Raw genomic sequence first — 26,142 nt, 5'->3', positions numbered from 1 at the left:
TAACCCCCTCCAGACCCTACACCCTACCCTGTAACTGTAACCCTCTCCAGACCCTACACCCCTGTCACTGTAACCCTCTCCAGACCCTACGCCCAACCCTGTCACTGTAACCCCCTCCAGACCCTACACCCCTGTCACTGTAACCCCCTCCAGACCCTACACCCCTGTCACTGTAACCCCCTCCAGACCCTACACCCAACCCTGTCACTGTAACCCCCTCCAGACCCTACACCCCTGTCACTGTAACCCCCTCCAGACCCTACACCCTACCCTGTCACTGTAACCCTCTCCAGACCCTACACCCTACCCTGTCGCTGTAACCCCCTCCAGACCCTACACCCCTGTCACTGTAACCCCCTCCAGACCCTACACCCTACCCTGTCACTGTAACCCTCTCCAGACCCTACACCCTACCCTGTCGCTGTAACCCTCTCCGGACCCTACACCCCTGTCACTGTAACCCCCTCCAGACCCTACACCCCTGTCACTGTAACCCTCTCCAGACCCTAACCCCCTGTCACTGTAACCCTCTCCAGACCCTACACCCTACCCTGTCACTGTAACCCCCTCCAGACCCTACACCCTACCCTGTCTCTGTAACCCTCTCCAGACCCTACACCCTACCCTGTCACTGTAACCCTCTCCAGACCCTACACCCCTGTCACTGTAACCCTCTCCAGACCCTACACCCTACCCTGTCACTGTAACCCTCTCCAGACCGTACACCCCTGTCACTGTAATCCTCTCCAGACCCTACACCCTACCCTGTCACTGTAACCCCCTCCAGACCCTAACCCCCTGTCACTGTAACCCTCTCCAGACCCTACACCCTACCCTGTCACTGTAACCCTCTCCAGACCCTAACCCCCTGTCACTGTAACCCTCTCCAGACCCTACACCCTACCCTGTCACTGTAACCCTCTCCAGACCCTACACCCTACCCTGTCACTGTAAACCTCTCCAGACCCTACACCCCTGTCACTGTAACCCTCTCCAGACCCTACACCCCTGTCACTGTAACCCTCTCCAGACGCTACACCCTACCCTGTCACTGTAACCCTGTCCAGACCCTACACCCCTGTCACTGTAACCCCCTCCAGACCCTACACCCTACCCTGTCACTGTAACCCTCTCCAGACCCTACACCCCTGTCACTGTAACCCTCTCCAGACCCTACGCCCTACCCTGTCACTGTAACCCTCTCCAGACGCTACACCCTACCCTGTCACTGTAACCCTGTCCAGACCCTACACCCCTGTCACTGTAACCCCCTCCAGACCCTACACCCCTGTCACTGTAACCCTCTCCAGACCCTACACCCCTGTCACTGTAACCCTCTCCAGACCCTACACCCCTGTCACTGTAACCCTCTCCAGACCCTACACCCTACCCTGTCACTGTAACCCTCTCCAGACGCTACACCCTACCCTGTCACTGTAACCCCCTCCAGACCCTACACCCTACCCTGTCACTGTAACCCCCTCCAGACCCTACACCCTACCCTGTCACTGTAACCCTGTCCAGACCCTACACCCCTGTCACTGTAACCCCCTCCAGACCCTACACCCCTGTCACTGTAACCCTCTCCAGACCCTACACCCTACCCTGTCACTGTAACCCTCTCCAGACGCTACACCCTACCCTGTCACTGTAACCCTGTCCAGACCCTACACCCCTACCCTGTCACTGTAACCCTCTCCAGACCCTACACCCTACCCTGTCACTGTAACCCTCTCCAGACCCTACACCCTACCCTGTCACTGTAACCCCCTCCAGACCCTACACCCCTGTCACTGTAACCCCCTCCAGACCCTACACCCCTGTCACTGTAACCCCCTCCAGACCCTACACCCTACCCTGTCACTGTAACCCTCTCCAGACCCTAACCCCCTGTCACTGTAACCCTCTCCAGACCCTACACCCTACCCTGTCACTGTAACCCCCTCCAGACCCTGCACCCTACCCTGTCACTGTAACCCTCTCCAGACCCTAACCCCCTGTCACTGTAACCCTCTCCAGACCCTACACCCTACCCTGTCACTGTAACCCTCTCCAGACCCTACACCCTACCCTGTCACTGTAACCCTCTCCAGACCCTACACCCTACCCTGTCACTGTAACCCCCTCCAGACCCTACACCCTACCCTGTCACTGTAACCCTCTCCAGACCCTACACCCTACCCTGTCACTGTAACCCTCTCCAGACCCTAACCCCCTGTCACTGTAACCCTCTCCAGACCCTACACCCCTGTCACTGTAACCCTCTCCAGACCCTACACCCTACCCTGTCACTGTAACCCTCTCCAGACCCTACACCCAACCCTGTCACTGTAACCCCCTCCAGACCCTACACCCCTGTCACTGTAACCCCCTCCAGACCCTACACCCAACCCTGTCACTGTAACCCTCTCCAGACCCTACACCCTACCCTGTCACTGTAACCCCCTCCAGACCCTACACCCCTGTCACTGTAACCCCCTCCAGACCCTACACCCTACCCTGTCACTGTAACCCTCTCCAGACCCTACACCCTACCCTGTCACTGTAACCCCCTCCAGACCCTACACCCTACCCTGTCACTGTAACCCTCTCCAGACCCTACACCCTACCCTGTCACTGTAACCCTCTCCAGACCCTACACCCTACCCTGTCACTGTAACCCTCTCCAGACCCTACACCCTACCCTGTCACTGTAACCCCCTCCAGACCCTACACCCCTGTCACTGTAACCCCCTCCAGACCCTACACCCAACCCTGTCACTGTAACCCTCTCCAGACCCTACACCCTACCCTGTCACTGTAACCCCCTCCAGACCCTACACCCCTGTCACTGTAACCCCCTCCAGACCCTACACCCAACCCTGTCACTGTAACCCTCTCCAGACCCTACACCCTACCCTGTCACTGTAACCCTCTCCAGACCCTACACCCAACCCTGTCACTGTAACCCCCTCCAGACCCTACACCCCTGTCACTGTAACCCCCTCCAGACCCTACACCCAACCCTGTCACTGTAACCCTCTCCAGACCCTACACCCTACCCTGTCGCTGTAACCCTCTCCAGACGCTACACCCTACCCTGTCACTGTAACCCCCTCCAGACCCTACACCCTACCCTGTCACTGTAACCCTCTCCAGACCCTACACCCTACCCTGTCACTGTAACCCTCTCCAGACCCTACACCCTACCCTGTCACTGTAACCCTCTCCAGACCCTACACCCTACCCTGTCACTGTAACCCTCTCCAGACCCTACACCCTACCCTGTCACTGTAACCCTCTCCAGACCCTACACCCTACCCTGTCACTGTAACCTTCTCCAGACCCTACACCCTACCCTGTCACTGTAACCCTCTCCAGACCCTACACCCTACCCTGTCACTGTAACCCTCTCCAGACCCTACACCCTACCCTGTCACTGTAACCCCCTCCAGACCCTACACCCCTGTCACTGTAACCCTCTCCAGACCCTACACCCAACCCTGTCACTGTAACCCTCTCCAGACCCTACACCCCTGTCACTGTAACCCTCTCCAGACCCTACACCCTACCCTGTCACTGTAACCCTCTCCAGACCCTACACCCCTGTCACTGTAACCCTCTCCAGACCCTACACCCTACCCTGTCACTGTAACCCCCTCCAGACCCTACACCCAACCCTGTCACTGTAACCCTCTCCAGACCCTACACCCAACCCTGTCACTGTAACCCTCTCCAGACCCTACACCCAACCCTGTCACTGTAACCCTCTCCAGACCCTACACCCCTACCCTGTCACTGTAACCCTTTCCAGACATTATATCCTTCCCTGTCACTGGTAACTCTCCCCAGATCCTACCCCCCCGTCACAGTAACCTCCTCCAGACTCTACTCCCTTCCTTGTTGCTGTGACTCCCTATCATCCCTAACATCCCTTCCTATCTCTTTTACATCTCTGTCTTTTTGAGGCACCACTCTTTGAAGATGTCCTCGATACTATGGAGGCTAATGCCCATGATGGAGCTGACTGAATTTACAGCTCTGTGCAGCTTATTTCGATCATGTGCAGAGGCCACCTACCACCATACCAGACAGTGATGCAGCCAGTCAGAATGCTACATCTGTAGAAATTTGCAAGTGTTTCTGGTGAGATACCAAATCTTCTCAAACTCGTAATTAAATCTAGCTGTTGATGTGCCTCTTGTTGCTGGATCGATAGATCGATAGTCTGGGATAGACCCACAGAGATATTGACACCCAGGAACTTGAAATTGTTCACTTTTTCCACTTCTGATACTTCAATGAGGACTGGTGTGTGTTCACTCCTCTTGCCCTTTTTGACTTAGAAAGAGAATTAGGCCATTCAGCCAATCAAATTTGCACCACCATTCCATCATGGCTGATTTATTATCCCTCTCAACTCCATTCTCCTGCCTTCTCCCCGTAACTTTGACACCCTCACTAAACAAGAACCTATTGACTTCCACTTTAAATATACCCAATGACTTGGCCTCCACAGCCATGAATTCCACAGATTCAGCACTCTCTGGCTAAGGAAATTCCTCCTCTCTGTTCTGAAGGGACATCCTTCTATCCTGAGGCTGTGCTCTCTGGTCGTAGACTCCCCCAGTATAGGAAACATCCTGTGCATGTCCAGTCTATCCAGGCCTTTCAATATTTGGTAGGTTTAAGTGACATCTTCCCTCATTCTTCTAAACCATTCATCAGGAGACCATTCCTCCAGCAAATATAGGCCCAGAGCCATCAACCACTCCTCATATATTAACCCTTTCTTTCTCATGAACTCCTGGACCCTCTCCAATGAGAGCATATTTCTCCTTAGATAAGAGGCCAAAACTTCTCTCAATGCTCCGTGTGGTCTGACCAACGCCTTATAAAGCCTCGACATTATATCCTTGCTTTGATATTCTAATCCTCTTAAAATGAATGCTCACATTGTAGTCACCTTCCTTACACAGGCTCAACCTGTAAGTTAATCTTTAAGGAATCTTGCAGGAGGATTCCCTTTGCATCTCTGATTTCTGAATTTGCTTCTCATCTCTGTAAGCACTTCTGTCCCCTACAGCCATCCCCATCTCTGAAACCCCTTCAGGCCTCTACACTCACCTATACCTCTGTAAACCCCCCCCCCCAGCTCCTATATCCCACCCACCCTCTGTGACCACCCCCTCTCAGGAGCTGAAAGCTTTCCATCTCTATGTGGGTGGCATATTGTTTGAAATTGTGGATATGAGGATCATACTTGGGTCCTTTTGAGAGTTACACCACTCAGTTATTTAACCAATTCCCATGGTCACATCCCTTCTCACCAACTGTAGTATCTAAAGGAGGCACCATCCATCATCAAAGAAGCCTACCATCCAGGCCATGCCATCTTCTCACATATACCATTAGGCAGGAGGTTTTAATTTCCTCCACAAGCAGACCACATGCAGATGGTGGTGGCTGGCTTGGTTAATAGTTGTAGGGTTTTGGGGGGAAACGAGGTGAGTGTGCGTCTGGGGATGATGGGTTTGTCTGATGCTTGTGGGTGACTTGAGTGTAGTGGTTTCTGTGTGTATGTGTAGTTGGGTGCAGTGTGTGGGAGGTGACAGAGTAGAGAAGGCTTGGTGCTGAGGTAAAATGCCCAACATTTCATCATCTACAGTACTGAATTAAAGATACTGTTGAAGATTGCTTGACACAGACAAAATAATGGTCAGCAGGTCAGGCAGCACCTCTGGGGGGAATTGAACAGTTTACGTTTTGGGACGAGGCCCTTCATCAGGACTGGAAAGAAAGAGGGAGGGCGAAGCCAGAATAAGAAGGTGAGAGGAGGGAAAGTAGTACAAACTGGCAGGTAATGTTTTGGGCCATTCAGAAGGCCATTCTTCCAGCATTTTGTGTGTGTTGCTCAAGATTTCCAACATCTGCAGAACCTCTTGGGTCTCGACTGAAAATTGCCCAGTGTGTTGAGCTCAGTGTGAAATTTTCCTCTTTGGTCTTATCGCTGTTCGGGCTGATTCGGAGTTCGACCTTGCTGTTCTGTGTTCTCTTCTGAGAGCTCTGTTCCAAATCAGGATGTTTCTTGTGCTTTATCACTCCCTGTAGTGAACTGTGTTTTCATACACGCTGTTAAATAGAAGAGTTCCTCTTGCCAAGAGTCACTTTGTCACTTTATAGTTTCCTGTCAGTCACTTTATGATCAGATGCCCCTGTACCTAGCATCACTTTATGGACATACAGTACAATCAGTCTCTGTACAGTATGTGTTAATCTTGTGTATATGCAACCAACTCAGTTACTTGTTCGTTCTGTTTTATAGGTTTGCTTTTATTATAGTACCTTCTCTTTTTTAAAATTCTGTTCTTTATGCGTATTGTGTGTGTGTTTTTTATGCTATGTCAGATCGGGACTAACAATTGTTTTGTCCTCCTCTACACGTGCAGACTGAAGATTGCCAATCTTGAATCGTGAAAGTTGAGTGATGTGTCTGTACTCGCTGTGCATGGCAGACCTCTTGGCTTCAGTGGGATAATGTGGATCTTTGCTTCTGCCCACAGGGTGCACACCTGTCGGTCATTGATGCACTCATGGCTGCCTTCATGATGGAAACACTGAGTGGGGCGAAGGTGGCATCGGATACAGAGGAGATCGCAAACCTGAGCCCGTCAAAACCAGTGCCGGCCAGCACTGAATTCAGGCTGCTGCTTTGGGTTGACAAGGTAACAAACTTTTAAAGCCATGGGAGGATCTGGTGTAACCATCGGTACTGCTGGAAGTATTAACGTTGTTTATGACCTGAGAGACAGTGCAGGTGAGGCCCAGTGCTGTGTTCTCCACCAGGGAGCAGGCTTGTGTCCCAGCACAAATCGCCAACACGTTTGTTCTGTTCATGGTCAAACACAGGCCATCTGTGGTTCTGCTTGGGATTAAGAGGTGGTCACAGCTCGGAGATGACAACCACTGTGTGGGTTAGATGGGGTTCGGGGGGGGGGGGGCAAAACACTGAGACATAGAAGCAGAATTAGGCCATTTGCTCCACCATTCAATATTGGCTTATGTTTTTCATCCCTATAACTCTTACCAATCAAGAACCTATTAATCTTTCCCTTAAGCGTACTCAATGATTTGGCTTGTACAGCGCACTGTGGCAATGAACTACATAGATTCACAACCTTCTGGCTAAAGAGATTCTTCCTCACCTCTGCTCTAAAGGGACATCTTTGTATTCTGAGGCTGTGCCCTCTGGTTCTGGATCCTCCCACTACTGGAAACAAACCCTCCTCTCTATCTAGGCTTGTCAGTGTTTCGAGGGTTCAATGAGATCTCTCCTCATTCTTCTAAACTCCAACAAGTACAGGCATAGAGCTATCAAGAGGACGCTGGTGTGAAGCGGAGAACCTGTCAGTCTCACTTGCAGTGTATCTTAAAAAATTATTATTAAGGTGAATGAAAATGTAAACGTAAATTCACAGCATGATCATTTGACCACTTACTTGCAAAGTTTCTTGTCAGGTAAGCTTAGGTCAAATCTCTCTCCTTTCCTAAATCTATGCCCTCTGGATTTTGATTCCCCATCCTTGGGTGAAGAGTTTGTGTGCACTGACCCAATCTACGTATATCTCTGTAATATCACCTCTCATCTCCTGTGCTTCAATGAATATCCAACCTGTTCAACCTCTCTCCATAACTTAGGCCCCTGAGTCCCGGCAACAGCAGTAAATGAACTCACCAACCCACGCGGTGAGTGAAGGAAGAAAGCACATCACCCAGGGGCAGCTCACGTGGTCACAGGGAAAACATGCAAACTCCACACAACATCTAAAGTCAGGACTGAACATGGGCCGCTGGAGCTGAGAGTCATAGTGGCCACGCCAGTGTGCCTGGGTTTTTATATTGTACAAAGATTATATAGAAACTGGACATAATCATTCCAGGTTTGAGACGACTTGCTCATATAACATATAACGATTACAGCACGGAAACAGGCCATCTCGGCCCTTCTAGTCCGTGCTGACGCTTACACTCACCTAGTCCCACTGGCCCGCACTCAGCCCATAACGCTCCATTCCTTTCCTATCCATATACCTATCCAATTTTACTTTAAATGACAATACCAAACCTGCCTCTACCACTTCTGCTGGAAGCTCACTCCACACACGTACCACTCTCTGAGTAAAGAAATTCCCCCTCGTGTTACCCTTAAACTTTTGCCCCCTAACTCTCAAATCATGTCCTCTTGTTTGAATCTCCCCTACTCTCAATAGAAAAAGCCTATCCACGTCAACTCGATCTATCCCCCTCATTATTTTAAATACCTCTATCAAGTCCCCCCTCAACCTTCTACACTCCAAAGAATAAAGACCTAACTTGTTCAACCTTTCTCTGTAACTTGGGTGCTGAAACCCAGGTAACATTCTAGTAAATCTTCTCTGTACTCTCTCTATTTTGTTGACATCTTTCCTATAATTCGGTGACCAGAATTGTACACAATACTCCAAATGCGGCTTTACCAATGCCTTGTACAATTTTAACATTACATCCCAACTCCTATACTCAATGCTCTGATTTATAAAGGCCAGCACACCAGAAGCTTTCTTCACTACCCTATCCGCATGAGATTCCACCTTCAGGGAACTATGCACCATTATTCCTAGTTCAGGCACCATTATTCCTATTTTCATCATTGAAACTAACAGACAGGAAGCATTTTAAGGGGTCATGATCCTCTGGAATTCTAGCTCCCCCAACCACCTCAAAGGTGAGAATCATGGAAAATGTTCAATAGATGTTTGGTCTGTGGAGCAATTGAGGGCCTTGTTAGAATACCATCAATAGGCAGTGCCACAGAAAGGCAGCATCCATCATTAATGACTGTCACCACCCAGGACATGCCCTCTTCTCATTGCTACCTTAAAGAAGGAGGTACAAGAGCCTGAAGACACACACTCAATGTTTTAGGAATTTAGGCTTCGGCCTTACTACTTGGAGAGCGTAGCTGTTTTTGAGTCTGGTGGTCCTGACATGGATTCCATGTGGCCTTGCCCCCATGGGAGTGGGACAAACAGTCCTTGAGCAGGGTGGGTGGGATCCTTCATGATATTACTGGACCTTCCCCAGCATCTTTCTGTGTATTTGTTTTTGATGGTGGGAAGGCAGTTTTGACTACCCATTGTAGAGCACTCCGGTCCGGTCCGGTGCACTGATACAGCATGATCTACTGTGCGCCTGTAGAAAGTCGTGAGTATGGATGTGCATGCTCCAGCTCTCTTCAGCCTCCTCAGAAAGCAGAGCTTTTCTGATTGGAGGATGTGTTCTGTGACAATGAGAGGTTGTGCAAGGTGTGCACTCCCAGGGGTTTGTAACTGCTCGCAGTTTCCACTGCTGTGCCGCCAACGTAAAGAGCAATGTGAGTCGTGCTTGGGCCCCAGAAGTTGATGACCATCTCTTTTATCTTGTTGATGATGAAGAAAAGGTAATTTGCCTGGCATCAAGCCACGAGCTCTTCCACCTTCTCTCTGTAGGCTGTCTCATCATTGTCATTTGTTACTGTGAATTGTATTTTTTTAAAAGTCTTGCACTGTACTGCTGCAAACTGACAATATGCACGACATATGTCATTGATAATAATCCTGATTCTGACCTAATTAATGTAGTTTTTGTTTTATTTCCCTCTTTCCTCTCCTCTCCTCCCCTCCATTCCCTACCCAACCGTTTCTCGTTGGCTTCCCATTCTCACTTCTCAGATAAACCAGAAGCTAAAGGATGTTTCTGAACACTTACACCAGCTGAGGCAGCAGCCTGGTGTGGACAATCCAAACAACCAAGGGGTAAGAGGTCACGTAAGAAATGGCTAATTTGTGACACCAGATGTTTTTGGGCTTCCAAACTTAGTGTTTTAAACCAGGGGTTCCCAACCTTTGTTATGTCCATGGACCCCAGATTGAGAATCCCTGCTTTACACCATTGGAGATGTTTTCAGGATGCGCTCTGCCTTGATTTAATCCCTCCTCCTAATTCCTGCTTTGTCTCCTCTATCCCAAGGATTTTTTGACATATTGACTCTTCTTATTTGGTGCCGAGTGGGGAAAGAGTCCACATTTCAATGGAAGGTGACCCAGGTCACCAAAGTGAGGTGGTCTAATTGAGGCTTGAACTTGCCTCTACAAAGGAAAAAGTAAAAGCTTTGGAGAAAAGGGGTTGAGGGTAAATGAAGAATTACTGTCTTCGTTCCAAAGCTTTAAAGAGGTTTTGGGGTCAAGACCATAGGATGAAGATTTCAGATGTTTGCAGACCGTATTGTACTTGACTCATAGCAGGGTAATGAAAACGGCACACAGTATTCCAACTGTGGCCTCACCATCATCTTGTACAACTGTGGCATGACATCCCAACCTCTATGCTCAGTGCCCTGAATAATGAAAGCCAGCGTGCCAGAAGTCTTCTATGATGGAATGAGGGAATGATTGGAACTTGAGGGAAAAGAAAACAACATGATAGCAGTAGTGGGAAGAGATTCCGCTTCAGTGTTTGAAGCTGACACTGTTCCAACAAGGGCTTTCTTCAGTAACAGGACTAGGAGGTGTTTCCATAAGAAAGGAAAAGGGATTTTTTTGAATCTGCTCTGGACCCATTGGTTCTATCAGGCTGGCAGATGTTACCCTGAATTTATAAGATCGAGAGAAGCATAGATAGAATAGATGTCTGGCATCTTTTACCTCAAGGTTGAAATTTCCAATACTAGAGGGCATGCATTTAAGATGAGGGGGTAATTTCAAAGGATATGTGCAGGGCAAGTTCTTTTCCCCCCAGAGTGATGGATGCCTGGAATGCACTGTCAAGGGTGATGGTGGAGGTAAGTACTATAGAGGCATTTAAGGTGCAACAATGTGCAGACAGTGGAGAGATGTGGACATTGTGTAGGAAGACAGGTCTAGTTTAGTTAGACCTATGTGTACTAGTTAAACACAACGTTGTGTGCCAAAGGGTTTCTATGCTGTACTTTCTATGCTCTTATTTCATTTGCCGCATACAATGTCTGGGCTATTCAGGGTGATTTACATGAATTATTTGTATAGCAAGGGAATAGTCAGACCTTTGTATTTTCCTTCATCCTGTTCAGCAACAAGTTACTGAGGAAAGAGAAACTGTGAACTTTCTCATACCCATCCGAAAAGCAGAAGAAGACTGCGTGGTGAATTTAGGCAACACGAGTTGTTTCCCAAATAGGAATGGGAATAGAGTTGGTGGAGACTCTGATGAACTCTCTGCTCCTTGTACCTTTATGTTGTGGGGATTCAGCCTCAACAGTTCCTCCATCTTCCACACAGCCAGCTTTTTTACACTTGTGCAGAGTGAAGTTCCCTGCAGCTGGTGTGAGTCTTGTGTTCCTTTTGCCGTGTCTGTTCATTGAAGGCCAGCTGTCTGGCAGCAGAGATGCCTTGACTCATGGCGTATTTGGGTAGGGGCTTGGAAGTGATGTTCTGCTAGGCGCCATCATTCATTCCCTTTTGACCAGCCTTGTAGTCAATGTTGGTTTTGCGCAGGATGCGTGTGAGTGACTTGGTGAGAACGTTGTGCTCGGTTGACTTGGACATTAATGTTTCACTGCCCTTGTGCAACAGATTTTATCTTTAAAAGCAAAAAGAAAGCCTAGGTTTAGTGAACTTATTTCAGTGAAATACTTTATTCGCAGAAAGTTGAGCATGAGATTTAGGAAAATGAGAAAAAGTAGCAGGAGTCACCAATTTGCCCCTGAGTCTGTTCTGTCATTCAAAAAGATTGCTCTGTTCACCTTGATCCTCAAGTCCCTTAATATCCATTTACTTTCCATCTTGGCTCAATTGTAATCCAAGACTCTGGCTTCTCAGAATTCTATCAATTCACAATCCTCAGAAGAAATTCCTCCTCGTTTCCATTTTAAGTGGGTGGATTCATTGTTCTATATTTTCCCCATAAGGGATACCTACTCTGAGCAGCAACCTTTTCAAGTCCCATCACAATCCTGCAAGTTGTAATACGATCATGACTTATTCTTCAAAACTCCAATGAATGCAGAGCCAACCCTTACGACCCATTTATCCCAAGACTCAACCTAGTGAATCTCCTTCAGTGTAACCAGTTTCAAAGCTTAATGTTGTACTCCCAGGTGTGATCTCATCAGCACCTAAGATAGCTGTAACAAGACTTCCTGACTTTTTATTATACGTTTTGTATGTTATTTTTAAAAAAATGTGGCTGAATGCAAAAGGCTTTCTGAAACATAAAAAGTTAAATTTTCTTTTAATATTGCCTTGTTGTTCAAGGCATCTTGTCATTTTATAATTTAATTCCCCAGAATGATAGCTGTTCTCCCATTTGGCTTGTGATGCCCTTAGTATTTCATCCAATGTTTACTCTTACAACTTTGTAACTTTAGGGAGGATTTGACCAACTTGTTTTCTCTCAGCGACGAGCAGTGAGATGGCTTGAGACATAATTTCTTTTTGTAGCTCATGACCAGGATTAGACATTTTCTAGTCAGATTCAGATTCATATTTACTTCTCATGTGTGCTTCGAAGTATACAGTGAAATGTGTCATTTGTGTTAACAACCAACACACCCAAGGATGTGCTGGGGGCAGCCCGCAAGTATTGCAACACATTGCAGTGCCAATTTAGCATGCCCACCATACTTGGCAGAATAACACCAGCAACGGAGGAAACTGCAGTGGCAAGCCCTGCAACCATGGAGTGATCACACCTGGAGGAAGCCTTTTACAGTTGTCATCACCAGTGTGGTCTTCTGCTGTAGCCCATCCACTGAAGGTTCGACATGTTGTGTGGTCAGAGGTACTCTTCTGCACACCACTGTTGTAATGCGTGGTTATTTCAGTTACTGTCTCCTGCCTGTCAGCTTGAACCGGTCTGGCCATTCTCCTCTTCTCTCTCATTAACACCCACCGAAATGCCACTCATTTGATGTTTTTTTTGTTTTTCTCACCACTCTCTGCAAACTCTAGAGACTGTTGTGTGTGAAAATCCCAGGAGATCAGCAGTTTCTGAGATATTCAAACCACCCCGTCTGACGCAGACAATCATTCCATGGTGAAAGTGACTTAAATCACATTTCTTCCTCATTCTGATGTTTGATCTGAACAACAACTGGGACCTCTTGACCATATCTGCATGGTTTTTATGTATTGAGTTGCTGCCACATGATTGGTGTACCTAATAAAGTCACCACTGAGTGTAGAACATAGAACATTACAACACAGTACAGGCCCTTAAGCCCATCATGCTGTGCTGACCTTTTAACCTGTTTCAAGATCATTCTAGCCCTTCCCTCTTACCTGGCCCTTCATTTTCTATCATCCATGTGCCAGTCTCAGAGTTTCTTAAATGTCCCTAATGTATCTGTCTCTACCACCACTCTGTGTAAATAAAACCACATCTACTTCTGATATCCTCCCAATACATTTCTCTCATCACCTCAAAATGATGCCTCTTTGCATTAGCCTGGGAAAAATCTCTAGAAATCCACTGTCTGTTATCACCTTGTACGTGATAACTTACTGATAACTAACAGACCTTGCAAACCTAACCACCCCCACCAATCTCCCCAGAGCCCAAATATCTGTCACTGACAATTCACTGATCTGTCTTTATTTGTTGAGCCAATGAGACAGAGCAGTTTTTTGGTTTTCTTTGTAGTCTTTGTTGCAAGATTGTGATATGGAATGGCTTTGCCCAGTGGAATATGAGATTTGAGGAGCTGAATATGGTGAATATCTATATTTCTTCACACTGGAAGTTGCCCACTTCTCGAGTGTGAGGCATTGATCATTCAATGTGTAGTAATGTCCTTAATTCAGGACCACATCTAATCGGTCTTCTAGTGACTGATAATGTCTAGTTTGGAACTCCAGGAGAGGGGAAGTGAGGGGTAAGGAAATTCTCTTCCTCTTTATTCTGCTTCCCACTTCCTTGTAGCATGAAGTTCTAATTTCTAATCTCCCCAAAACTAAAGATGTTTCTCTTGAAATCCCAATTTGATTAAGCAATACTTCGAACTTGGCTTTATATTTCTCACTTAAGTAGAAACTTTTCTTTCATCTCTTGGGTATCTCCCCTCTAGCAGATCATCCCCTTGCCTTTTTGTTACTCAGTACAACCGCTCAGTGTTATCCTTGCCTGTCTGTCATGTACTTCTGCACTGCTTTCCATAATATTGGGATTGGAATTATGTGCGAAAACAAGATCCAATCATAGAACATTATAGCACAGTGCAGGCCCTTTGGCCCACAATATTTTTAACCTACCCGGTACTCGATGATCAATTTACCATTCCCTCCTACAAATCATGCTCAGATATTAGTGTGATATAACTTTGCTTTCGATTTCTGAAATGCCCCAGTTGTTTACCAGCTCTCTCTTTTTTTCGACATTCACTTGTTGACTGTCTAGGCATTAGCATCAGCAAGCCAGACATTCACTATTTGTTCCTAGTTATCCCCAGAGGTACTTTCTGTGCCATTTTGGGGAGTTGATCACATCGATAGGTTGAGAAATTAGTTTCTTTCTATCAAGTGCATTCCTGGCAAAGATGGGCAGTAACAACAGTCTGCTAGATTCATGGTTACTAAGACCAATGTTTCTCAAAAATTCTGCATCTTAGCACTTCACATTAATTCCCTCTTTGTTATGAAGGGATTCAAGCCCACAGCTCTATGCCAGTAGTCTTGTAATCTTTGAGGAGGTCGAAGTCCAGTGTTTGTGGGCCAGAGTTTGTTGGCTGGAGCCTGAGGCCTGACCTGGGGTTAAAGCACTGTGTATGTTGCATACTCCCATGGCTGTGCCTGGGTGGGAGGGAGGAATGGGGCTTGTTTTTGTTGTTGTTTGTTGCTGGTTGTGTTCTGTTTTGTTCTGTCGAGCATTGTGGGCTTGCTAATGTGGCGCCAGACTGCGTGCAGCCACCTACGGGCACCTCCTCGGGTCATGCAAAAGGCACATTTCATTGTAGGTTTTGATGTAGGTATGATAAATAAACTCGAACCTCGAATTCTTTACCAGTAACATTACTAGCAACGTCACACTTGTGTTGCTCACTTGGTTCATCACTAACTTTAACTTTAAAATTAGTTGATTTTACACAAGTTATGTGACATAGAGGAATGGGATTCGTGTGCGTTGAAATCTGAACCTTCTGTGTTTTTAAGCTCTGGATCTTTCAGAATATTTAATGTGTATTTAGTATTTCCTGTAGTAATACCTGCTTGACATCTAACGCACTTTTAATGTTCCGGAACTCATTTGCTTCTCCTTTTTCTCCCTCCCTCCCTCCCTCCTTTGACTCTCTCTGCCCTTCCCATTACACACTGTCCTCAACAGTGTCCCACCAAGTGGTATTGGAAGCTAGTTCCTGTAAGTCCACCTCTCAACTTATTCTGCATCTCAACTCCTGAACCACCCATCCCACCGCATCCTAATTCCTGTCCCTTTTTATAATTTTTTTTAAAGAAAGGAGCCAACTTTGACTGAACTTTGTCGAGATGATGTCTATATGTGTCGATCTTTATCCTTTTTTTTAATTTAATGACCCTTTGGGGATGGGAAGACTGCATGTTGAGACTCTTGAAAAGCAAAGGAAGTGGGGATTGTTTGTACCAGTTTTAAAAATAAAAGAGAACTTAAATTTTGTACTGAGTGGGATTTCGTCAATTTTGCTTGATGCAAGTTACTTTTGAAGGATGGTTGACTTGCATGGGACATGTCTACATTAATAAGATTAAAACACAGAGATTCTGCAAATGCTTAAAATTCCTGAGTAACACACAAAATGCTGGAGGAACTCAGGAACTCAGCAAGTTGGGCAGCATCTGTAGAAAGAAATAAACAGTTGACATTTCAGGCTGAGACCCTTCGTCAGGACTTTGGGGGGGGGCGGTGAAAGGGGTAGAAACCATAATAAGAAGGTGGGGAAGATGGAGGAGTATAAGCTGACAGGTGATAGGTGAAGCCAGAGGGGGGAAGGTGGGTAGAGGAGGGAGGAAAGAATTAAGAATCTGGGAGGTGATAGGGGGAAAAGATAAAGGGTTGAAGAAGAAGGAATCTGATAGCGGAAGAGTGGACGATGGGAGAAAGGGGAGGAGGAAGGCACTAAAGGGAAGTAGGCACATGAGGAATTTATTACTTCTCTTGGGCCACTTAAGAGGGAGCTGAGATTTACGTGAACTGATAGAAGGGAAATGACAAATTTATTGCATTCTCAGTGTTGCTCTGAAGGGTGGTGGAGGCAGAAACGTTGCCCGTATATAAGACCATGAAACATAGGAGGAGAATTAGTCTACTCGGCCCATCAAGTCTGCTCTCCCATTCCGTCATGGCTGATTTATTATCCCTGTCATGCCCGTCCTCCTGCATTCTCCCCGTAACCTTTGACACCTTTGCTAATTAAGAAACTTTTCAACCTCCATTTTAAATCTACCCAACATAGAGGGTATTTGGGTGAACTCTTGATAATGTTATTTCTTCTGGGGTGTGGACTGAGGTCAGGGAGCAGGGAATAACCTGCTTCATTTTTTTCCCATTGGCCCAGACACGATGGATTTTGTCTCCTATGATTCCATCATTAAGGAAAGTAGAGGAATGGGTTAATTTTGGTTCATGTGTGTTGAACTCTAAATCAAATTTCTATGAGACAAAAATCTCCTGTTAAAGAGATACAATCTTCATGAGGTTTGTGGTAGAGAGTTAATGGGAAAAAATATGTTAGAATGTTCTTTTCTTCCCTTCAAATGTACTCCCCCCCCCAAAAAAAAAATGCAGCCATTAAGTGGATGTGTTATCAAATTTTGCTGAGCCAGAAAGGAATCATCTTGAAGTGACCAGGAATACCTTCAGTGGGTAGAAGTCACACTGAGACAAGCAAGTGTGTGTATGTAATGGAGCTTGTAAAATGGTTCCACTTGTTCGGCCTAGCAGGAAGGCTTGGTTTGTGCTTCAACCCCTGGGTCAGATAGCTGTTCCTCTGTATGGAGCTGGTTCCTCAGCTGACAGTTCACTTGAAGTGTCTGCAGTACATTGGCAGAGGAAACGCAAAACAGCAAAAAAAAAAGGAAATGAGGTCATCTCTTGCCTCAAGATTTGACTCGGTGAAGCCAACAAACCAAAACTTAATGTTGCCAGTTATCCCAGTCACTAGACCAATAATATCACAATGCAAACCTGCAGAGAAGGGAAGCAGGATACAAGGCCATAAGACGTAGGAGCGGTATAACAGGCATTTGGTGATGATGATTAGATCACCCCTCGGTCTCCTGTGCTCCAATGCATAAAGTCCTACCCTGCTTAACATAACTCAGCCCTTTGAGTCCCAGAAACGTCTTTGTCAACTTCCTCGGAACTGTTTCCAGCTTAATGGTGTTTTTCCGATAGCATTGTGACCAAACCTGAATGCAACACTCCAGATCAATTTCACCAGCATCTCGTATGTGTTGCTAGGGGATCCTAGACAGGTGCAATATGGAAAGGAGGCCCTTCGGCCTACTGAGCTCACGTCAGCTATCAAGCTTTTGTTTAACACTAATCCCAGAGTGGAGGGTGAGAGACTCAGTGAGACTGTTACCGGGAGCTTGCTTTCAGGGTTTAAGCTGTGCAGAAAATGTATTCATGCAGAGGCCTCAGATTTTTCTGTTAAACAGGAATATGCAAATGTCAATGCATACTGGGTGTATTATCACAGACCTCTGCCATGAAATTTGTTTTGTGGCAGCAGCGTAGTGTAAAGCCAAAAAGTTCAAAGTAGAAATATTTTCAAAGTACACCTATGTCACCATTCACAACCCAAAGATTAATTTTCTTGTGGGCATACTTAATAAAACCATAACAGAATCAAAGAAGGACTGCACCAGCTTGGTGCAACACGAATAAGTACTGCAAAAGAGGACTGGTGAGGTAGTGTTCATGAAATCTGATTGCGGAGAAGAGTCTGTTTCTAAATTAAGTGGGACTTATGGAGCAGCCCAGATTAGGTGGGCACTTTGGAAGTGTAATAATAAAATTTGACTGTTTCTCTGCATCAAACTTTATTGCTTTTGCCTCCTTCTTAAAGCAACAGGATAGCATCCCAGAGCAAGAACAGGAAACTTGAACTGCACTGTAATTATGCGTACCTATTACTGCAGAATAAAAATACACCTGTCACATTTGTGTCATCCAATCTGACAGCCAATTTAAAACTGGTCATCTATTTATGGGCGTTGAGCAGAGTTGGCAATCCCAGAATCCTTTGCTTCAAGAGTGAATGTTAACGATACTTTATTTCCTTGTTAGGATTTGAATATATATATTTTTTTGGATTTGAATATATTTTAAAGTTGTTTGGCGTGTCTCTTAGACCATTCCATTGGGCGTGCCTTGATCTGAACCTGTCAAAATTAATTTATCATCAAAGTACATATACATCACCATGAGATTCATTTTCTTGCAGGCATTTACAGGAAAATAAAGAAATACAACAGAATTTATGAAAAATTATGCACAAAGGCAGACAAACAACCAATATGCAAAAGAAAACACATCATGCAAATAATAAAAATAAATAATAATATAAGTTGAAGATGAGTTTAGAGTCAAAGGAGGACAAATCATGCAAATAATAATAATAATAATAATAATAATAATAATAATAATAAATAAATAGATAGATAGATAAATAATACTGAGAATGTGAGCTTTAGAGCCCTTGAAAGTGAGTTCAGTGTTGAAGTGAGAAGTTATCCATGATATTTCAAGAGCCTGATGGTTGTAGGGTGATAACTGCTCCTGAACCTGGTGGTGTGGGACCTAAGGCCTGATACTTCCTGGCTGATAACAGTAGAGAGATGAGAGCTTGGCCTGGATGATAGGACTCCTTGATGACTGATGCTGCTTTCTTATTGCAGTCGTTTTATAAACTTTTGATTTGCTTGTACCTTGTCTGGAAAGGGCCTTGGGATTCAGGAGCTTTTATCCCAGTGAGCAGAGTGGGAAGACTTCCTTCTTCCAAGCTGGGGACTGAATTCAGTAGAAGAATGATCTCTTCTGGCCACTGCACTGTTTGTAATTGCAAGAGGGGATTAAAAACTGTCCAAACAAACAAAGAAATCTTGTCATGCATTATACGCTTGTTTGAGTCGTTTAATTGTTTGGGGGGGGGGAGGAGGAATTGTCAGTGTTTCAGGACTCGGATGTCTAATGTACACACAGGCCCTGTTCCCATTTGAGACGCAAATGTGTTCTGTTTGTAAAACATGACAGAGCATTGAAATAGTCAGCTGGGCTGGAGATGAGGACAGTGGTAGAACATGTATGTTTAGGAATCTCAAGCTCACTGTGTCAGGTAAAATACACGATGTGCACAAGGTCCACACTGTCATTTTAGAAAACAAAAAAAAAGCAGTTTCCACTCACTCATGAAAGATATGAAGTGACCGGTGATGGAAATCTGAAGATTAGAAATGGAAAATGCTGGAAATACTTAGGAGGTTAGGCACCATGAACCCAACTAAACCTTTGTCAGGAGGATGCCGATGTGTGAATCAAACCTGAGCCCGAAGGTCGGCCATCTCATGTTCTCAAAGCCACACGTTCCTCAGGGTCATCCCTATCAGCACTGGAGCTGGGGTAAGTGAAATACAGCAGAAGGAGTATTTAAAATCAAAATCTAATGGAACAAATAACAGCTTCGATACAAAAATCAAAGTTATTATCAAAGTACGTACATGGTACGTCACCAGATTCAACCTATAGACTCATTTTCTTGCAGGCATTTACAGAAAAATAAAGAAATATGATATAATTTGTGAAAAAGTGTACATAACTGAAGATTGATAAACAACCAGCATGTAAAAAAATAAATAGTGCAACTAAAATAATGTAAAATAATGTAATAATAAAATACTGAGAACATGAGTTGTGGAGTCCTTGAAGGTGAGTCTGTAGGTTGTGGAATGAGTACAGTGTTAAGGCAAGTGAAGTTGTTTAGGCCAGTTCAAAAGCCTGATGGTGGTAGGGTAATAACTGTTCATGGAAAAAGATAAAATCAAAGGGAGATTAATGTAATTATTATCAGACTTTAATGTCCAGTTAACCTCCCACTTCCTCAACACCCCTGTCTTATTGAAGACTTGCCTACAATCCCACAACTTAGTCATATCTCAGGGAAGGAAAACTACTTAGTGACTGTGTTAATGCTTTGTAAGTCCAGTGACTGTGATGCCGGGTGTCTTGGGCAGAGTCTAATTGGCTTCCACTGTTGCCCTGCCAGCTGGAGCAGATGTAGGCCGCTGACCTCTGAACCCCTGGGTCCAGGAGCTCTGGCTCGGTCTGGCTTGCTCTTCCTCCTTTGAACTTGATGATGGATGCTTGGGAGCTCGAGGGCAGGATCAGGAACATCTGAAACCCCAGTCAAGCACATTCCTGATCTGCAGAATTAGAAGATTTTGAAAGATTCTGGAAAGCTACCAATATGTGAAATCATATGAGAGAGAAAGATGGGTGGTGTTTTTGTCGGGTGCATTGCTATGATAAAGAAAATGGCCACACTTGCCCTCTTCTGAGTAGGGTCAACCTATAGGCTAATGAATTGGATGTTGCTGGGTGCAATTTGAGAAGAGGTTGGTGAGAGCCCGGGATGTCAACACAACTAATGGACTGCCCTAAGAGACACCAGTCTGTTTCCTCACTTGTCTCGCCCTGTTTAGCCAAGCACAGACTGCATGCTGGTCACCTGACAGATCTCGGCTCTTTTCTCTTGTGGCTGAGTCTAGTAAAATGCATTTATGCTTCTTTTTTTGCCATTTGCATTCAGCATGCCATCGCTTTTTGTTTGAAGGAGTCTGAGAAAAAGCCTCCTATGGTAACGTATCTCATTAGTTCAATCGATCTGTCTTTAATTTTCTTTTTTTTGTGTTGAGGTGGGTGGTTGCAGGGAGGGTGTTAATGCAGGATGGGTGTGAATGAGACTGCATTATTCCTTCTTAAACAACTGGCCCAAGTTGGCTCAATGTCAATCCAAAGAGTCCACCTTCCATGCAAGTTGGTGAGAGATTTTACTACTGGGAAATAAGTGGCCGCTGACCCAGAAACATCACTGCTGAGCTTTCTGTTTCTGGAAGTACTGATCTGCAACCGGTCTTTGTGACTTTTTTGGAGAGAGAATCATAACCAGAAATGGGTTTATTATCACTTACATATGTGTTGTGACATTTTTTGTTTTGTGGCAGCAGTAGAGATCAATAGATAAAATATGCTATAACATAATAAGATGAATATATGTATATCTTATAAAAATGTATCAATATTCATATACTTATATATAATTATATATCAAATATTCATAAACTTTCCTTCATGCACCTTTAAAGGATACCCTTTTGTTTTAGCCATTTCCACCCTGGGGAAAAATGTGCTAGCTATCCGCTCTGCATATGCCGTGCCTCTGCGATAATGTAGCGGTTAGTGCAACGCAGTTACAGCTTGTGGCATTGGAATTTGGAGTTCAATTCCAGCATCCTCTGTAAGAAGTTTGTATGTTCTTCCCATGAGGTTTTCCTCCAGGTGTTTCCATCCACGGTCCAAAACCATGCCAGTTAGTAGGTTAATTGGACATTGTAAATTTTCCTGTTAAGGTTAAAAATAGGTGGGTTGTTGGGCGGTCTTGCTCGTTGGGCCAGAAGGGTCTATTCCACGCTGTATCCTCATCCTCCTCAATCAACTCACCTCTCATCTTTTTTCACTCCAATGAAAAAAATCTGTAGGTCACTCCTGGTTGGGCAAGGGAAGCCCAGATGTCAGGGAGAATGGTATCAGGAAGTCTGGCAGAGCTCATTGTCTGATTTATAGCCCAGCTTCATGCACCGTAACTGGTTTAGAATGCAGATCACCTCTTGGTGGCAATGAAACCTTGGCTTTTGGTTTGGCCCCTCGAGGCTGTGTTGGAAATACATTTATGGGGCTTAGTTCTTGAACTAAATATAAAAACATACAAATTTGGGAAAAAGCCTGAAATAATACTTGGCTTGGTAGTGTAATGGGATTATACAATGCAAACGTTTCCTCTCCAGGACCGGACTAATGCTTTAAAGCTCCCCTCATCTTCTTTGTACTTTCTGTGTGAAAACAAAATTGTGCCAACTGCAAATTCGTGAGTAGGCAGTAGGCCACAGAACATAGAACAGTACAGCACAGTACAGGCCCTTTGGCCTACAATGTGGAGTCGACCTTTTAATCTTCTCTAAGATCAATCTAACCTTTTCCTCCCACATAGCTCTACATTTTTCTGTCCTCCTGTGTCTATTCCAAATGCCCCTATTATGCCTGCCTCTTCTACCATCCCTGGCAGCGTGTTCCAAGCACCCCCCCGCCCCAGTACTTTCCTTCAATCACTTCAAAACATTGCCAGTGTGTGTTAACCATTTCCACCCTGAGAAAAGGGCACTGGCTGTCCACCCGATTTATGCCTCTTATTTTAGACTCCTCTCAAATCACATCTCATCCTCCTTGTCTCCAAAGAGAAAAATCCTAGTTTGCTCAACCTAGCCTCTTAAGACATTTCTCTAATCCATGGAGCATCTGGTAAATCTCTTCTGCACCGTCTCTTAAAGCTTCCAAATCCTCCTATAATGAGACAAGCAGAACTGAACACAATATTCCAAGTGTGGTCTAAACGGGATTATATAGAGCTGCAACATTACCTCACAGCTCTTGAACTCAGTCCCCCAACTAATGAAGGCCAACACACCATACGCCTTCTTAACCACCCTATCAACTTTTGTGGCAAATTTGGGAGATCTATGAATGTGGACCCCAAAACTTCTTGTTAAATGTCACTATTGGATAGAGTACAGGACAGTCGTGGCTCATTGAGGGAAAAGAGATGCCCTGGAATGATAATAGCCATGAAATCAGGAGCTGGTCCCTTGGTAGATTTTTTTGTTTGCCTGCCTGGCTCATTCAGTTGTGTTATGAAGGTTTGCATCACTGAATTGGTGCCTAATGTGGCAATAAAAATCTTCTTGAAGTTAAGACTTTGCATGCAGCTTCTTACTGGAGTGCATAATGACACTGCGGTCAGCAGGTTTGTTTATTATTGACACTTGTACTGAGATACAGTTTTGCATGCCAACCAGTCAGACCATTTCAAAACTGAAGTACGTTGAGAGAGTACAACTGTAGAATATGTAGATAGAGTTACAGACGAAACGCAGTGAAGGCAGACAATAAGGTGCAAGGGTCATGATCCAGATAACAGATCGTGATGTCATCTTCAACGTACAAGAGGTCCATTCAAGGTTGGGGCTAAGGCAGCCATTGGAAGCTGATGAAGGTTATCTGTTGAACACGTTGTGGTGTCAAGCCTCGTCCCGTCTACTCGAATGCCTAATCCTCCCAAACAAAGTCCTCATGGAGTGCTTGCAGAAAGCGTTGTCTTTCAGATTAATTAATTTTATCACCTGTACATTAAAACATACAGTGAAGTGCATCATTTGTTTAACAGCCAACACAACTGAAGGATGTGTTGGGGGCAGCCCACAAGTGTCACCACACATTCCAGAGCCAACACAGCATGCCCACAATGTTCAGCAGAGCAACACTAGCAGCAACAACATTAAGAACCATTTCCCACTCAGCAGCTCACAGACAGACAGCCTCTCACTCCAATCAATAGTTCTTTACTTGGAGCCCATCAACGTGGATAGGAACTTAGTAGATAGATACTTTATTCATCCCCATGGGGAAATTCAACTTTTTTTCCAATGTCCCATACACTTGTTGTAGCAGAACTAATAACATACAATACTTAACTCAGTAAAAAATATGATATGCATCTAAATCACTATCTCAAAAAGCATTAATAATAGCTTTTTAAAAGTTCTTAAGTCCTGGCGGTTGAATTGTAAAGCCTAATGGCATTGGGGAGTATTGACCTCTTCATCCTGTCTGAGGAGCATTGCATCGATAGTAACCTGTCGCTGAAACTGCTTCTCTGTCTCTGGATGGTGCTATGTAGAGGATGTTTAGAGTTTTCCATAATTGACCGTAGCCTACTCAGCGCCCTTCGCTCAGCTACCGATGTTAAACTCTCCAGTACTTTGCCCACGACAGAGCCCGCCTTCCTTACCAGCTTATTAAGACGTGAGGCGTCCCTCTTCTTAATGCTTCCTCCCCAACACGCCACCACAAAGAAGAGGGCGCTCTCCACAACTGACCTATAGAACATCTTCAGCATCTCACTACAGACATTGAATGACGCCAACCTTCTAAGGAAGTACAGTCGACTCTGTGCCTTCCTGCACAAGGCACAAGGTATTTTGCACCTACAAACAAGCCTGACCACCACCTAACAGAAGCCGGCTTTGAAGCAGCCAAAAAAGACTGCTGTTGAAACACTGAGTGAAATGCTGCAGAATTGTAAAAATATATGTCTTCATTTAATATTGGTCACTTTAATTTAAATAGTGATCGATTGCTCATTCCTTCAAGGTAACGTTGAGACACTAGGTGTTACACTGCACCATTCAAAGAGCTGAAAACTCCCACCACCCCTTGCCACTGACTCTCCCTCAGCCAAAGTCGCCTCAAACAGATTAATTTACTCTTTGCCCACTTGTGGGATATTGCTCTGTGCAAGTTTTTACTGCAACTTTGCTATTACCATAGCAACAACATTTCAAAGCTGCCTTATTGGCAGAAAAGTGCTTTGGATGTGTAGAAGTCATACAAGTATGAATTAAGTGTACAAGTTTGTGTACGTGACATGCCCAATGAAGTTCCAGCAGGCATAACAGACAAAACTGCTGAGGGGGCAATGCAGGAGGCTTCATTTTCCCTTCTCTCCCAGGCCATTGATGTAAAATTAAGACTTTGCACGAGGCTCCGTAATTTTCCAGGGGTTGCACGGTAAACGCCTCTGTATTCAGTGTGGTTGTGGAGTTTCTCAGTAAATTCAATTCTTTCAAGACATCACTGTGGTCAGTCATTTAAGTGAAGATGCAGAATGAAATGCATCAGGGAAAATGGTACCTACAGCTCAAGAGGCAACCGACCAGGCATTCTTCTGAACCAAAATCGGGTTTATTATCACCGACATAGACTATGTCATGAAGTTTGTTGCTTTGTGGCAGCAGCACAGTGCAATACATAAAATACACTCTAAGTTGTAATAAAAATGCATGTAAAAATAAGTAAGTGCAAAAGAAGAGCAAATATAGTGAGGTAGTGTTCCTGGGTTCATGGACCGTTCACAAATTTGATGGCAGAAGGAAAGAAGCTGTTCCTAAAACACTGAATGTGTGTCTTTGGGCTGCAGTTGCTCCTCCCTGATGATTGCAGTGAGAAGAAGGCCTGGGTGCCCAGTTTATCCTCTTACAGCATCTGTTAAAACAATTGTAAAGGAGTGCCTTTCAGCTGTATTTTAGGAAGGAATAATGCAGTCCTGCGTGGAATGGGGTCTTTTCTTACTTTTTCACATCCCATATAAATCCGTTTTTGATTTTGTTTCTGTGCTCCATGCTGTCCCTTTTAGGCTTGCAGTGTGACCATAAGTGTCCTTTTCCATCTCAATGCATGCACCGTTCAATTCATCACATCAGGATTTAGCATGGGAGTTCCTTTTGGTCGTTTCCACTGGAATGCTGTGACTACTGTCTTGCAGTGTTATTGACCCATTCTGTTGTTCCTCCTTTTAAGTAGAAACAATGAGCATTGTATTGAATTAATGTTTAAGTTGTTGAACTGTGCAAGGTTTGAAACAGCCAACCCACTGGTATTGAATTTTGCAGAGAGGCGTTTGCCTTCCAAGTTCAGAGCCATTTATACAGGAGGCTCATTTGGACTCCAATATTCATTTCTTTCTAATTTATGTAAGTGCTCCGTTTGAATAGAGAGCTAATTCTCATCCCAAAAACCTCTGGTTTTTAATTGGCTACAAGTGACTTTTGTAGTCCTTTCTCTCATGTTTATTACAATTTGCTCAAATTGAGACTGGTGTTAACTTTAACTATGTTTAATCTGTGGGAGCTTAATCGGAATTTAAATTGGTTTATGACTGTAACGTACTGAGCTACAGGGGAAGACTGTCTGGTATGCAAATCATTTGATTACAGCAGTATATTGAGGTGATACAAGGGTAAAGCAATC

At 44.9% G+C, this 26,142-nt stretch overlaps 1 protein-coding gene across 5 annotated transcripts in view; it reads left to right on the top strand.

The window, feature by feature from the left end:
- The window catches only part of camsap3 (calmodulin regulated spectrin-associated protein family, member 3), a 290,431-nt gene that overhangs the window by 167,146 nt on the left and 97,143 nt on the right, over positions 1-26,142 (top strand). For 2 of the 5 annotated variants that reach the window (XM_073069025.1, XM_073069021.1), the window contains exons 3-6: positions 6,543-6,704; positions 9,729-9,812; positions 15,352-15,384; positions 20,813-20,860. In XM_073069025.1, coding sequence (XP_072925126.1) covers positions 6,543-6,704; positions 9,729-9,812; positions 15,352-15,384; positions 20,813-20,860 — 327 coding nt within the window. The remainder of the gene's footprint in view (positions 1-6,542; positions 6,705-9,728; positions 9,813-15,351; positions 15,385-20,812; positions 20,861-26,142) is intronic. The other 3 variants (XM_073069022.1, XM_073069023.1, XM_073069024.1) reach the window with 3 other exon arrangements.

Source organism: Hemitrygon akajei, chromosome 16 (assembly GCF_048418815.1).
Source record: "Hemitrygon akajei chromosome 16, sHemAka1.3, whole genome shotgun sequence".
In the NCBI taxonomy this organism is placed as follows: domain Eukaryota; kingdom Metazoa; phylum Chordata; class Chondrichthyes; order Myliobatiformes; family Dasyatidae; genus Hemitrygon; species Hemitrygon akajei.
The sequence above is the reverse complement of the archived record's forward strand: the minus strand, read 5'-3'. Positions and strand labels throughout refer to the sequence as shown.